This window comes from Glycine soja, chromosome 5, assembly GCF_004193775.1.
Source record: "Glycine soja cultivar W05 chromosome 5, ASM419377v2, whole genome shotgun sequence".
NCBI lineage: Eukaryota > Viridiplantae > Streptophyta > Magnoliopsida > Fabales > Fabaceae > Glycine > Glycine soja.
The window spans coordinates 3,443,455-3,457,928 of record NC_041006.1 but is presented as its reverse complement, the minus strand read 5'-3'; the positions used below and the strand labels follow the sequence as shown (position 1 = coordinate 3,457,928).

The following is a 14,474-nucleotide window of genomic DNA, read 5'->3' as shown; positions in this document are numbered from 1 at the left end:
TCTTTCCATTGCATAAATTCATTTTGGAAGAACGACGAGATATTGAAGGTTTTTGAAATCAATGTTTATTTACTTGGCTCACCTAAAATTTTTAAAACCACACACCAATAGGAAACTTTTATCCCCAAAGTTTTCGTGTCAATTGTGCAATATTAAGGAAAAGTAGTTGAGGGATTGTCATGTATTTGCGGTTGCATTTTCATTTTTCAATTAATATAACCTGAAACAAAATATTTGTGTACCTAAAAGTTATCAAGTCTTATTTGGGGAATTTCTGAAATTAAGGATATGGCTTGAGAAGTTGAAAATATATGTGACATTATGAATATTTGTCAATGATTCAGTGCTTGTACAATGTTAACATTTGATATTAATAATGACTTGCTTGTATAAATTAATGTTTGAACATCAAATATATAAGTACGAAGAATCTTGCATGTTCAAAAGACTTTAAGTAAGATCCAATATTGTGGTATAATTGCTATAAACATTCTCAGTTACTTTAACTGATATTTCCTTTGCTCATTGTTCTTCCCTTTTTTTTTCTCTTTTTCTTGATTTTTATGGGTCTCCTAGTGGATCCTGGGACTAGGATAATGAAGGATAGCTTTCACTTGCTGCTGACTCCTTTAGTCTCTAGATTAGTTAGAGTTAGCTTTAACGCAATGTTACATGGCATATAGAAAATCATAGAAACTTACGTTTTGTAGTATGTTGATCGTAGTTGAAGACACTTAATTATAATCTATAACTAAACATAGATAATGACTTTTTGTGAAAGGAATGCTAGTAATCCACTCTTATACATGCGTAATTTTATTTAGTGAAATTCACAAGGGTCTCATTATTAAAGGATGTGGGTCTTACCTTATTTGGTAGGTCACACTCCCGATAACATAGCGTGTGTTGAAAAGAGCAGGTTATGAATGTTTCTCTTTTATTGTAATGGTTGCTTGTTGCATATAATTTCAATTTTCCTAGTTAGTGAAGTTCCCCTTGCCATACTTTTTTGTAAATCAGGGGAGGGAGATGGGGAAAGGAGTGTGGTACCTCATGTGTCATGAAGAATTGAACTAACCCCTGAACCCTGGTCTTACGAGAAATTTGAACCTTTTATTATCTATTTCTTCCCATCCTATCAAATACATAGAATTTAACTAAGAATACGTTTTCACAAACTAGGCCATGAAGAGACTAAGAGAGACACACAATTGCACTGATTCAAGTTGTAAAAAACACATTCTGATGTCTCTTAAAACATTATTGAGATTGGGCACCTGCTCAACTAGATCATCTCCTTGAGAATTGAACCTCAACTTAATCGACCTACTGGTCCCATTCTGTTTTTCATGCCAGAAAATAATTCCACTTAATATATCTTCTTAACACTAAAGATTCTATGCATAAGCTATGATCTAATTCTTATTTGGGTTTTTGGTTGAGTTAGTTTAAAATCTTTTTAAAAAATTGGTTTGAGTTAATTATTTAAACTAGACTAACACAATCCAACCTGAATATATTCAGTTGACCTACACACATTCACAATTTCATCCTATTACTATGTTAAGTTTGCAGCTTCTTCTTCCACTGTGGTATGCAGGAGTATCAGGTGCCATGATTCATGATATTACTTGTGTATATACGATCTATATAAACATGGGCAAGGGTGATTATCTATACTGTGGAAGGTCAATTTTCGTATGGTAAAATTCTTACACATTCTCCTGTTCTGTAACTTTGCCTTTGTTGTTTACTGTCTTAAAAAGCACCATGCACACTTGAAAACCCCACCACCCCTTGAAGAACATGCAGGCAAGTGGAATCCATTTGCAGGTTATTCAGTTTCAGTGTCATTGTCCATGCTACACTGACCTGACTTCTCATGTTTTGTCTTCTCTGCCTCCGCCTTTGCTCTAAAGTTTCCACCTTAGCACGCTTCTCGGCAACATTTTAAGTGCATAGAATCCACATCCAAACTTGGTCATTTTTTTGTCAACAAAAAATTGGACATCTGAAATCTGTATTGTCATTTCATGGCCCATTTGATCAGAGCATATAGGACTCAATTGACTGAGAAAACTAGAACATCAAAACCAAATACATAGAAAAATAGTTAACACTTGAACGCAAAGTTGAAATGGTGGAATGAATTTTCTTTAAAGCATAAAGAACATTAATTACAGAGTCTTGAATGCTTTAAATTTCTTTCAATGAACTGTTAACTTGTTGCATAGGGTAGAAAATGTCGGCTGAATATTTAAACATGTGTTACATTTATTTTTGGCCAAATAATCTATTTAGTTATTTATCTTATTTTTTGATTTATGTTAATCTTTTATCTTTTTAAAAATTCATTTTAATTTTTTATTTTTTAAAATTGATTTAAAATAATTCTTGTCTATCTAAAATTGATGTGGTTAATAAAATAAAAGTATTAACAACTAAGTTATTTTCTTTTCATCTTCCACCTTCTGTTCTTCTCTATGCTTCTTCCTCCTCTCTCTCTCTCTCTCTTCAAACCTCAAGCTGCAACGATGCATGACCACCACGCCGCCACCCCAACCTCGACCAAATACTCACCGCACCAGAAATCCAACTGCCCAAATCTCTATTCAGACCTTAAGCTGCAAAATCTACTCCTCCTCAACAGCGTTGACATCCTCTCTCTCTTTAGACCTCAAGCTGCAGAACCTCCTTCCACACGCCACTGACAACAGCAACGATACAGAAACTTCGTCAACAAGATTTCTATCAAGTTGTGCGCAAACAAGAATGACGCCATCGTTTTGAGGGGGAGAATTCATAGAAGAGGCACCACTACGAAGTGAGATAAATGCCTCGAAGAAAATGGGCCACGTAAATACGAGACCAGCCACAGAAATAAATGGAGTGAAATCAGATAGATGAGAAAAGAAATATATAAAGTTTTTTGGTTTAAAAGAAATGAAAAAAGGAAAGTAGATTATAAATAAAAATGTTGCTTTACCTTTATAATAACATTTTTTTTTTCTTTACTTCAACACGACTAAAATTACGTGCTATTTGAAATTCATTTTTGACAGGTTCCACTTTTAAAAGTTAGACTTAATGCATTTTTGAAAATAAGTTATACTTTTATGTCATATCAGTTTGGTTCAGTATTTTATATTTTTTTAATTTTATTTAACACTATATACTAATAAATAAAACTTTGTACAATATCTATATTTATATTATTTATTTGAAAATATATTTGTAAAATGAACCTTATATATGTAATTTATAGTTTTTTTAAACTCCATAATCTAAAAATATATAATAAGATAATGAGTGAAATTTATCCCTAAAAGTATGTGATAAATAAATTTTTAAAAAATGAAAAATATAAATTGAATTAATTTAACATTAAGTTTTATCGATTGAGAATCGATTTAATATTAACTTATGAAATTGAATAATTAATTTTATCATTAGATTAACTGCCAGATTAATTTAGCACGTTTCTTACTTGAGAAGTAAATTTAAATTTTTTATCTATCATAAATCAATTTAATTTATGAGTGTCTCGAACTTTCATGGTACAATGCTGTCAAAAATAGAGGAAAGCCGGTGGAGAAGGTAAAAGTTGGGAAATCCCTCCACCGCTAACGTAGTAGGAAGGAACACGATAATAGATAGAGTCGTGAAAAAAACACAGAATGGAGCTCATGCGAACTGTGTACCCAACCACCGCTGTTCCTCTTCCTCTTTCAAACCTTCCCGTTAGGACCAATTTCGCCGTTCGGTGTTCCAACGTTCACTCGCAACCGCAGCTCGACTCGCGCAAGGTAGCAACTTTAACAATTTTTCCATCCACCGCATTGCACTTTTTTTTTTTTATTCCTTTAAGTGCGCAATCACAGTTAAACGCTCGATTTTTATTTGACGGGTTAACATAATTAAATTCAATATCAGTATCCTCAATTCAATCATCTTGTTGATTACTGAGCAATTTTTTAAAAAAAAAGTTGCAGTTAGTTCTTGCAGTGAAGGAAAAGCTTGAAAAAGAACATCATAGTCTCCCTGTTGGCAGAAATGGAAGGGATGACGAAGATATGATACTGTGGTTTCTCAAAGATCGCAAGTTTTCTGTTGATGATGCTATTTACAAGTTGACTAAAGCCATTGTATCCTTCTTTTCATTATTATATCATTCTGGAATTTTATTCATAATCATTGTTTAGATTCTGCTTGTTTGTGGTGGTAGGAAATAAGTGAATTTGTCAATTTTTATTCTACTTGCTCATGTAGTTTGATATGAACCTAGTTGATGTGTCCGATGTGGATTGTTAACTTGGGCTGAGCTTAGGTGAGTGTTGACCGTGGTGTGCTCTAAGCAAACCTAGATTCAAGGTCTTTGGAGTTCAGCTTACCCTCTGGCAAGGTTGAGACACCATGGGGGATGGGTGTGTACCTGCAAAAAAGACACTCAGACTCTCAGTCATTAAGGAATCTACCAGCGTCAATATAGAATCCCGGTCAACACCCACCGGAGTTCAATTCAAGTCAATAGTTCACCTTGAACACGTCAATTAGGTCCAGTTCGGACAGATCATAATCAATCTTGTTCATGTTAGTTAATTAGATTAATTTTCATTCAAAATTTTCCACCTACTCAACTTGTTACTGTTCCTTCTACTCGATAAGAAATGGCGTCAAGATTTTGAGGTGTCTAAATTAACTGAAGAAGTCGTGAAAGATGCTCTTCAAACTGGAAAAGGATATGTACATGACTTTCTAGATATCAATGGCCAACCCGTGCTCGTGGTGGTTGGATCAAAGCATATTCCTCAAGTAAGAGTAGAAGTTATAGAATTTTTTTTTATAATCCAAAAATATAGAAGTTATAGGAATTAATAATTTATTGTGCTTTGTTACTTTATATTTCTCGTTATTTTTATGTCATGTGAAATGAAATCAATCAGAGAAAATGTAAGTATTGTTACTTGCATGCAACTAAAATTTGATGTCATGTGAAATGAAATCGATCAGAGAAAATGTAAGTATTGTTACTTGCATGCAGCTAAAATTTGATTGCCTAATTTTGCTACAAATTTTCTGTAGTACATACTGCATTTTCATCTATTAGTTTGTGGATATACCTCACATGTGACCAGCTCCTCCATAACCTTTGGAAAACTGTCTGTGACAATATGGATAAATAATTATGTCACAGGCACTGGACCCTGCAGACGACGAGAGGCTCTGTGTTTTCTTAATTGAGAAGGCATTGAGTAAGTTTCCAACTGGGAAAGAACAAATACTTACAATAGTTGATCTCAGAGGTTTCAGTACAGAAAATGCTGATCTTAAATTCTTGACATTCTTGGTAATATTTTTTACCATCTGCCAAATATCATTCATTAAGAAGTTTGTATTGTCATCACTAGAAAGCTGTACAAAGAGCATCACAAAAACTAATATTTTATTTTTGGCAGTTCGATATATTCTACTATTACTATCCCAAGCGATTGGCTCAAGTCCTATTTGTAGATGCACCTTTTGTTTTTAAGCCAATTTGGCAGCTAGTCAAGCCCATGTTAAAATCATATGCTTCTCTGGTAAGTGTTGCTCATTTGAATGTGCATTTATTAATATGAGAAAAAAAAAGTTATTTTTTCTCTTTATAAGGGAGTGCTGATAACTTGATATGCCTTGAATTTTGTAAATGGGGCACCTCAAATTATAACGCAACCAAATTTGTTGAACTCAAAATTGAGGGGAAAAAGGGAGGGACTGTGGTGAAGGTGGAGGGCTTGGGCTGATAGGGGTTTGTGGTGGACCTGACCCATTTTTGTGTATTTCCTTGGAATGTGAACTGGTTTATTGGGTTCTGAGTTATAAAAATAGGAGTGTTGTTCATTGTAATTGGATCTAACATCACAGAAATAGGAGGTATTTGCCTTTAGAAGGGTATCTCTACTGGTGGTAGCTGACCATGCATTTTCAACTTCTGAATTTGTGGTTGAGGGTTCATGTCTTAGACCCTTCCCATTAGGCTCAGGTATTTCCACGTCAATTATCATCAGGGGGCTAGGGACCATCCATGCAATCCCTCATTTCTTTGGGGTGGCGGCATGTAACTGACTTTACATTGTATGTGGTTACGTCAAATAGCAGAATGCTTTACACTTGGCTTATGTGATATTGAACGTAAGATTGTTGGCTCATATTTTGAAGTTGAACAAAACCATAATAGATTAATTTCAGCACTATTTTGTGTTAGATTTAGGTCTCTATGCTGCCCTGTCTTCACTTTCTTCTGCCCCCCGATTTTATTTTACAGGTGAGATTTTGCTCTGCAGAGACTGTTAGGAAGGAATATTTCACAGACGAAACTTTGCCACCAAGCTTCAGAGATTGAAAGTTGGATTATATAAAAAACTGCAGCAAACTTTACAAACACACTCTTATTTAGCATGTCTTGGAGTTTGAAAGACCAATATGTGGATCTGACGACAGCAACTCAACATTTATTTAGCTGAAAAAAATAGCTTCTTACTTAATATTCAGTTGAGAGGAACATTAGAAGAACAGTGCTGATATAAGCACCCTATTCCCTAGTTCTTGGAGATTGGGATTTGTGTTAAGAGAGGACATAGTGCTCAGCTCCTGTTGGGAAGAATACCATCTGGACGTAATACTGAAGAGACAAGTTCATATTCCGAGAAGACTGGTCTTGTGTTTTCCATGCGAGGAGCAAAATTTCATATTCAGTTTATTGCTTCCGTTTTGGCATTTCATCTTAATATGCTTACCAATATCTATTGTACAAGCGGTACAAACTAATGTTTTAAATGCATGGTATAATTTTTTTTTCAGTCACTCCAGTACTTCGAAATATAGGTAGGACTTAACAGACAATACGATTGGATGATTATAACTATTTAGTATAACATAGTCTTTAGTGGGAAATAAATAAAAGAGAAAAAGGGAAAAATATATCTTATTTGGTTCAAATATTTGGAGGGAGAGGAGGGGCCAAAGTCTCTCCTTTTCCATTATTACCAGAGTTTCTGATAGAGATTAATTGTAATAGAAAAAACAATACATTCATGTTCAACTTGTTTGAACACTCTAAACAGCTAAAATGATGGATGATTAACAATTTCACATATTAGGAATGAACTTTAATAATCTTAGATATGGGACTTAGATAATCGACACTAACCAACCAACTTTCACTTCATACACGACGTCCTTAGTGAGCATCATCCTTAGTGAGCATCATAAATAGTTATCAACTCGGTCACTGTCGTCATCTATAGTCATCTATAAGATAGAGAACAACACAAAAGAAGGTAAGTTTAATTCACCATTCATACACCTCAGAAAAACAATGATTTTAACATCAAGAGTTTCTTTTCAGGTATCCCACCTCACATGGGCGAAAAAACTTAACTTAAGGAGAAGATAATCATTTACAAATCGGACTAGTAAAGAATTCAGTAAAAACAAATGCTGTTAAATTATCCCAAGCATAGAATATTAAGAATTAAGATGAGAGATTAGTTTAATTTTAATATTTGGCCTCCAAGAAAGTGAGTTCATTACGCCAAAGAACTATTCCTTACAATGAAAACTCCAAATAAAGGAACTCTTAATAATAGGGATCAAGAGCAAGGGAGAAAATCTAGACAATATCCACTGCTTTAGGACCCCTACCATACCAAGTCTTAGTATGACTTTCTGGTACAATATCTCCACCAAGTGCTTTTAATTCTTCAATGATATCAAGAGTTACTGGTTTGTCATCAATTATGCTTATGGTCTTATATTTTCGCTCTTTAGCAGCCTGAATCACAACTCTTCCAATTTCACTATCCCCACAGTCCTGTACCAGCGTTGCACCTATTTGACAGAATTTTACCATTCAAGCCAAAAAGATCACTACCAAATACAATTTGTCTCAAGAAAAATAGTAAAATCTAATCTAACTCACATGCTAACCAAATAATTATTTGATCACGTACATGGCTGATTGTGTTAAGTGGAAAAAATGGGATGATTGAGGAAATGAAAATGTTTTAGTGCTTACTTTGTAATGCAATAGAAGGGGGTGTTCACCGTTTGCATTCAGCTCAACAAATGTTTCCACTTCTAACTGTTTTTTTAATGTGTTTAGCTATAGCATACAAAATTAAAAATTTAAATGTTTCTGTACCAAAAAATATATAAATGTTTGTGAGTTAATGGTCTTACACTGTAAAAACTTTTAACAGTTCCTTGTTTTAGACTTTTAGTGAATAGGATATTCAAATACTATTTTCATTTCTCAACGTATATACATTAACAAATTCCTTAACATGAAATTTACAAGATTATAAACATGGTAATTTTGATTTTCTCTGTTGAAACGACCAAATGATTATGATTTCAACCGTCAAGTTATTGTTTTCACAAGAGATTGATGGAAGTTCACATGTAAAGTTTGTGTCATCCGTGACATGCTTCTCAATGCTCATAAATGCTGCAAAGTAAAAGTATGAAATATTTTCTAAATTAGGAGTGCAAATGAGATGCAAATACCAGGTTTTAGAGAAACAGAATCCTAAAGCGAGAAAACGTTAATTCTGAGAGAAGAAACATTAGACATTGACATGGATCGAATGCCGATCCGAAAAATCGTGTTCCCATGGCTTCCCATTGAATTTTTCTTCTCCTTTCGGAATGAACTGATTTGTTTGTGGCTTTATGCCAACATTACCGCAGGATATGAAACACATTGATTTAGTTTTAACGGTGGTGTTGTTAAACCAAACTAAACTTACTTGGTTCACAAAGTAACACAACTAACCAAACTAAATATGAGTTTGAATATTCCAAATGTATTAGAAATAAACAAACTAAATATGGAACTATATAAAACTTTATTGGTCTAGTTGATAAAGATGTAATTCGAATTATATTTGCAGGTTGGGGAAGAAAGAAAGGAAAACACAATGAAGAAGAGAAAGGGGAAAAGTGGCAGCTAACAACATGCTGCGATAAATACATGGAGGGAGAACTTCATCACCCAGGATAATTTTACCCAGCTCGAACAGGATTGTCTCGAGTGATGGAAGAATACTAGACAAAAAGAAAAAAAAAAAATGCTAGAGCAGTGTTCTTTGCTAGGCAAAACTAACTTAACTAACCCCTAAACCAATGTATAACCGTATTTCACAATCTGGCAGGTTGTTCCAGTTCGCAGAAGGCGCCAACCTGAATTTCTCACGAATTCCAATGACCATTCCCGTGTTAACAACCATGGTCCCTGGAGCAGGTCCCCTTCAATACCAAGGCTATTACGTTAGCTTGTACTTACCGGTTAAGTTCCAAGGTGATCCGCCAGTGCCTCTTCGAGAACTCAATATTCAAGAAGTAGATTACCCTGTTGGTATGTTTACGTTTATGTAATGTAACTATCCTGAAACAGACTCGTGTGTGTGTGAAATTGTAAATAATAGGATTGTGTGAGCTTTTTCACATGATCATGTCATGGAAAATATATTGACTCACACTCACTTTAAAATGTCTAATCTGTTGTGCTGGAATCTATAGAAAAAGAAAAGATCTTTTTTCTTCCCTTTTGCAACTGTATCAAACTAACTGACACTAACTATTAGTGAAGTAAGAGTGTGGGCAAAGATGGGAAGCTGCTGTCTGGTTAAGTGGTTGTCCTAAATGCATTATTTTTGGCTTGCTATTCTTGTGACAATGTGGTTTGCTATTATGTAATGTGGTTCACTTTTTCAAACCTTGCTGGCAAGCAATCTTATATAAGAACAAAGAACCACTAGTGAAAGAAGGCATTTTGTCATTGTTTTTATTTTTACATTTTATAACTTGAACTAACTAAAAAGTCAAATCAAGACTTGCACCATGATTAACCCAAATAACAGAAAACAAGGTTAGGTTGTTGGATGAAATTTAATGCTGTTTTATTTATTTTTTCTTGCTGTCAAATTGATGCTTGTCCAAAGAAAAAAAAAATCTATTTTTACTGCAACCGGGCATTGTTAAGTGTACTGTCTATATAATATGCATTTGTCAAGTCGTCTGTCCGCAATGTACCTAATGAAACAAGGTTCCTAGCAGCCATCACAGAAACAGAACTTATAAGAACCCCTCCCTCTGTATTCATGTGGCTGTTCGGGAGCTGGGGTTGTCTGATAGCCACTTCTACCATAAAGGTGGACTTTATCTATATGTTAATCTTAATAATCAGAGGTGATATGGTTTCACATATCAACGTTTGAGATAATGAAATTTTGTGGTATCAATTTTCCTTAGATAGGATGCAAGTTTCCTTGTTGCTTGTTCAAGTTTTTACTCTGGCGATTTTAGAAGGGACAGTTTTGGAGAACGGGTGAGAAGATGAAAGAAACTTAATATAGCAATCAAACCAAACTGCACATTTCTTACTTAGTTCTGTCATTACTTCATCCAACATTTGCCGTGCTGAAAATGATGTTGTAATTTTCAATTAACACGCCTTCTACAGACTTAAAGACAGCTAGAAAAAATGAAATATCTTGTCAATTATCTGACTGTCGAATGTGAGTCATGGGACACTTTGGAATTGCTAAAGTTCGAAGCAGCAGCAACACTTAGTTCATTGCATTCTTTTTGTGATCTTGGGATATTTTTTAGCCGAAAGTGAAATACTAATCTCTTACCGAGATTCATTAAAAGAATGAATCACTCCTAACAGATATTCTTTTATACATAAATTTAGAAATTAAACTCCGGATCACATAGTTGATGCTAGTTCTTTGAATTGTTCCTAATCAAAGCTGCCCAATTTGTAGTTCAAAGCCACTCAACCATAAGCTTCTTCCCTCGCATTTAAAACTCTGGTCTAGCTCTTACTAAACATGAAGGAGTGATCTTTCACACCAAACCCGACATCTGCAAGACCCAGTAGCCAGGACAAAACTGAACTGTCACTGTCCTTCATGTGGCCACACAATCAAAGGCTGCAAAGTCTCTGTCACTCGATATTAATAAAGTTGTCTAAGGCAGTTCTATTTGCATAGATCTATTTCCTAATTACATTCTCACAATATGAATGCAACAAAGTTGGCAAGATCTATTTGCTTAGGCTCCATACTCTTACCATCCACTAGTACAAACACCAGAGCCCGGTGCTTCCATGACCATAGAACCAATGTGGAAATCGGCCAGTCAGGAATCTGATTGAGACATTGGATCGGTGGATCAATGATTGAATCGGTGGGTCAATAATTTGTCCTATTTGATCTCTCTCTATATATATAATTGTTAAGATTATGGAATTTCAGCAAATGATATCCTTAAGTCTAACCGGTAAATGCAAATATTAACAAACAAAGACACAATTAATCTATTAGTATTTACAACAGATTCATAAGTATAAATGTAATCGATAAGTATAACTAATTTGTAATTCTCTCTAGTATGGGTATGGATACACGGTACACAACCTTAGAAAAGTTTGGTACCTTAGAGTATACATAGATGGTACATTTCGATAACCTATTTAAATTTACAATATATTGTAATATATAAAATATGTTACTAATTAAAAATTTTAAAGAATAAATTATAAAGTAGATTTAGAATATGACAATTGTCAATTATACCATATCATTTCATTGAGAGTAGACTTATTTCATTGATACTTGATAGTCCTCGTTATGCTCTAGTGGTTGTGGTTCCATCTAAACACAGCTCTTTTTTCCTGTAATAATATAATTAGGAGCAATTAAATCCATACCTTCACTGGTAGATAAGGAATTCTAATATGTATCCCTCAAAAATATAAATTCAAAGTTTAATTCATACAAAAAAAAAACTTTCAAAAATAGAATTTTCGATGTCATATTATTCAAATACTTTCCTCATTTTCAATTCACAGATATTACCAAACTCAGTTAAATAAATTTTGTAAATTAAAAAATTCAAGAACGATTAAAATAAGTACTAAAGACATGTTTCCCTAAATTTAATTGAATAATTTTTTTAAAAAAACTAGAAAAATAACAAGTTATTATCATAAAAATAATTTAAAACATGAAGCTCGCAACTGTGGAAAAGATCTGAGATTAAATCACTTTCAATTTCAACCACTTCAATAGAAGCTAGTGAGGTAGTGGTTGAAAGATCTAAATAACAACAAATATTTTTAATGATTTAGAAACCTATTTTAAATTGCTCAAACAATGGGTAATCATGAAATCCCTTACTTATACTCAATAACTCTAAAAATATGTTTACTAAAAGTAAATATATGCCGAAAAATTATTTTTCAAATTTTGAGTTGTCTGTGTACCTCATGATCAAATAAATAAATTTTCAAGAAATGTAAAAAGTTGGCCAAGAATTGCTTGAGTTAAAAAGAAAAGCAGTAGGATTAAAAAAAATCTCTGCAATTTTAAAAAGAATACTTGTATTTGAGAAAACAATGGAGCACAAATCAAATAAAAACAATAGGAAGAGGGAAGCAAGACCAAATAAGGCAAGAAAAGGCCGTGGAAAAAAGAAGAGCAAATCAAATTTTAAGAGAATACTTTATTGTTTTTCCTAGATGCTTTTAGTCCTCCTTAATAATATCAATATATCATTCACCAAAAGAGAAAAAAATCATCTCACACCATGTTAGAAATACAAGTTCGATATTACTAAAAAATACTATAATTTTTTTCTACTGGAAAAAACTATAAATTTTAACAACATAAGAAATATTTGTGTTTGAAATTTTAATTTTAAAAAATCTTAATCTTAGTTTAGTTAATAAAATATTATTTATTGGTGATTTATAAATATCTCACTATACAAAGTGTTGATTGAAGGAATTTGATTATTAACTAAAAGGTTATAAACTATTTTGTTATATCAGATAACTAATTAAAGAAGAAAAACATTTTTTTATGATTTGATATAAAATTTTGTAAAGTACATATTAGAAAAATGAAGAAGACACACGCAAGAAGAATACGTATAGAAAATCTCTTGTTTTTTATTCTTTTTTAAAAAAGACTCAAACTCATGATACAAAAAAAAATAGAGTTTTAGCGATTTGTTATATATATATACTAAACAGTAAAACTAATTTATAATTTAATGAGATTATATTTTTAGTGATTTTTTAAATAAATAATATTTTTATTTTATTTTATTTAATCACTGAAAGTTAAAATATTTTTTAATTTTTATCATAAAATTATATTTTTATTTTAAAAACCATTTCCAAATATTTTTTCCCGTTTTTCATCATTTCCATCTTAGAAATAATATTCATATCTATTATTAAATATTCATTGATCATAATTATCTGATATTTATTGAAAATAAATAACAATTAATAATACGATTGATAATTTTTTATGGCTTTTTTAGGGTATAATCTCACTTGATAACTGAGGAGCTACTTTCTTAAAGTACGGTTCATGTTAAACTGGAAACTTTTTTTGATGATGTCTATTTTGATTTGGAATCTTAATATTTAAACAGCATATTAGTCGTTTGATTAATTCGACTCAAGGCATATAGGACCACGAATAATAAAATTATTCTTATCCACTTTTATGTCTTCACTTGTAAGGACTCTCAAATACATTTTTTGACCACTCATTTTACATGTCATAAATAAAATTAACGATAAAGTAAGATCTAAAAAGAAAGTTTGAAATTCACCGGAAAAAAAGTTTGAATTAAATGTTTTGTAATTTAAATCACATTTCTATCCAATTTAATTTTTTTTTTTTGTAAACGCAGTAGGTTTTTTAAACTCTTTCCATTTTCGCATTTCCCAACTATCTACTATTTGCGTTTGCGCAGCAAATATTTTCAGCAACTCAAATATTAATTAGCAACATGCATATAGGATAAACGAACAACTAATTATTTTATTGAGTTATTTAGGATAAACGAACAACTAATTATTTTATTGAATTATTTTTTATTTTTTATTTACTCCTCAGATGCCATTCTATAGTTCAAACTTCAAAGAAATATTGTTTAAACCAAGGTGACAGAGAATTCAGAGTTAATTATAATAATCTTTATAGTTGTGGATTTGATTCTATTTGACGCTATTAAAATCTTATTTGATAAACAATTCTATATGATATCATTCCTAACATTTTTTTTCTCGAAAATAACTTCATACAAAATATAATAAGATAATAAATATAAACACACTTCTCAACCAATTTTTAAAATTCTTTTTTATTATTATGTTATCGGTTAGTAGTATTTTATGGAGATTGAATTTAGTAGAATTTGAATCAATAATTTATTGATAATTTTTTAATCTTTGGTCATGTTGTTGGAGTTTAAAGTGTAATACTTCTCCATTATACAACTTTTTATTTTTTTTAATAAAATTAAATTATTTAAAAATAAAATAAAATATTAAAATTTGATAAATGTCGTATAACTTTAGTATAACGTGTAAAATAAAACTTAATCAATGTAATTTTGTAGAGTGA

The 14,474-nt window shown here is 32.0% G+C and overlaps 1 protein-coding gene across 2 annotated transcripts; it reads left to right on the top strand.

The window, feature by feature from the left end:
- Window positions 1-3,547: 3,547 nt before the first annotated feature.
- LOC114411978 (phosphatidylinositol transfer protein CSR1-like) lies at window positions 3,548-6,843 on the top strand. Of its 2 annotated transcripts, none has more exons than XM_028375732.1 (6): window positions 3,548-3,806; window positions 3,987-4,145; window positions 4,666-4,812; window positions 5,195-5,347; window positions 5,457-5,579; window positions 6,305-6,843. In XM_028375732.1, the coding sequence occupies exons 1-6, from the start codon at window positions 3,678-3,680 to the stop codon at window positions 6,380-6,382; spliced, it is 789 nt and encodes a 262-aa protein (XP_028231533.1). In that variant the 5' UTR covers window positions 3,548-3,677; the 3' UTR covers window positions 6,383-6,843. The 2 variants fall into 2 exon arrangements, with proteins under 2 accessions (XP_028231533.1, XP_028231534.1); XM_028375733.1 differs by having other exon boundaries at window positions 3,579-3,806; window positions 3,993-4,145.
- Window positions 6,844-14,474: the final 7,631 nt, after the last annotated feature.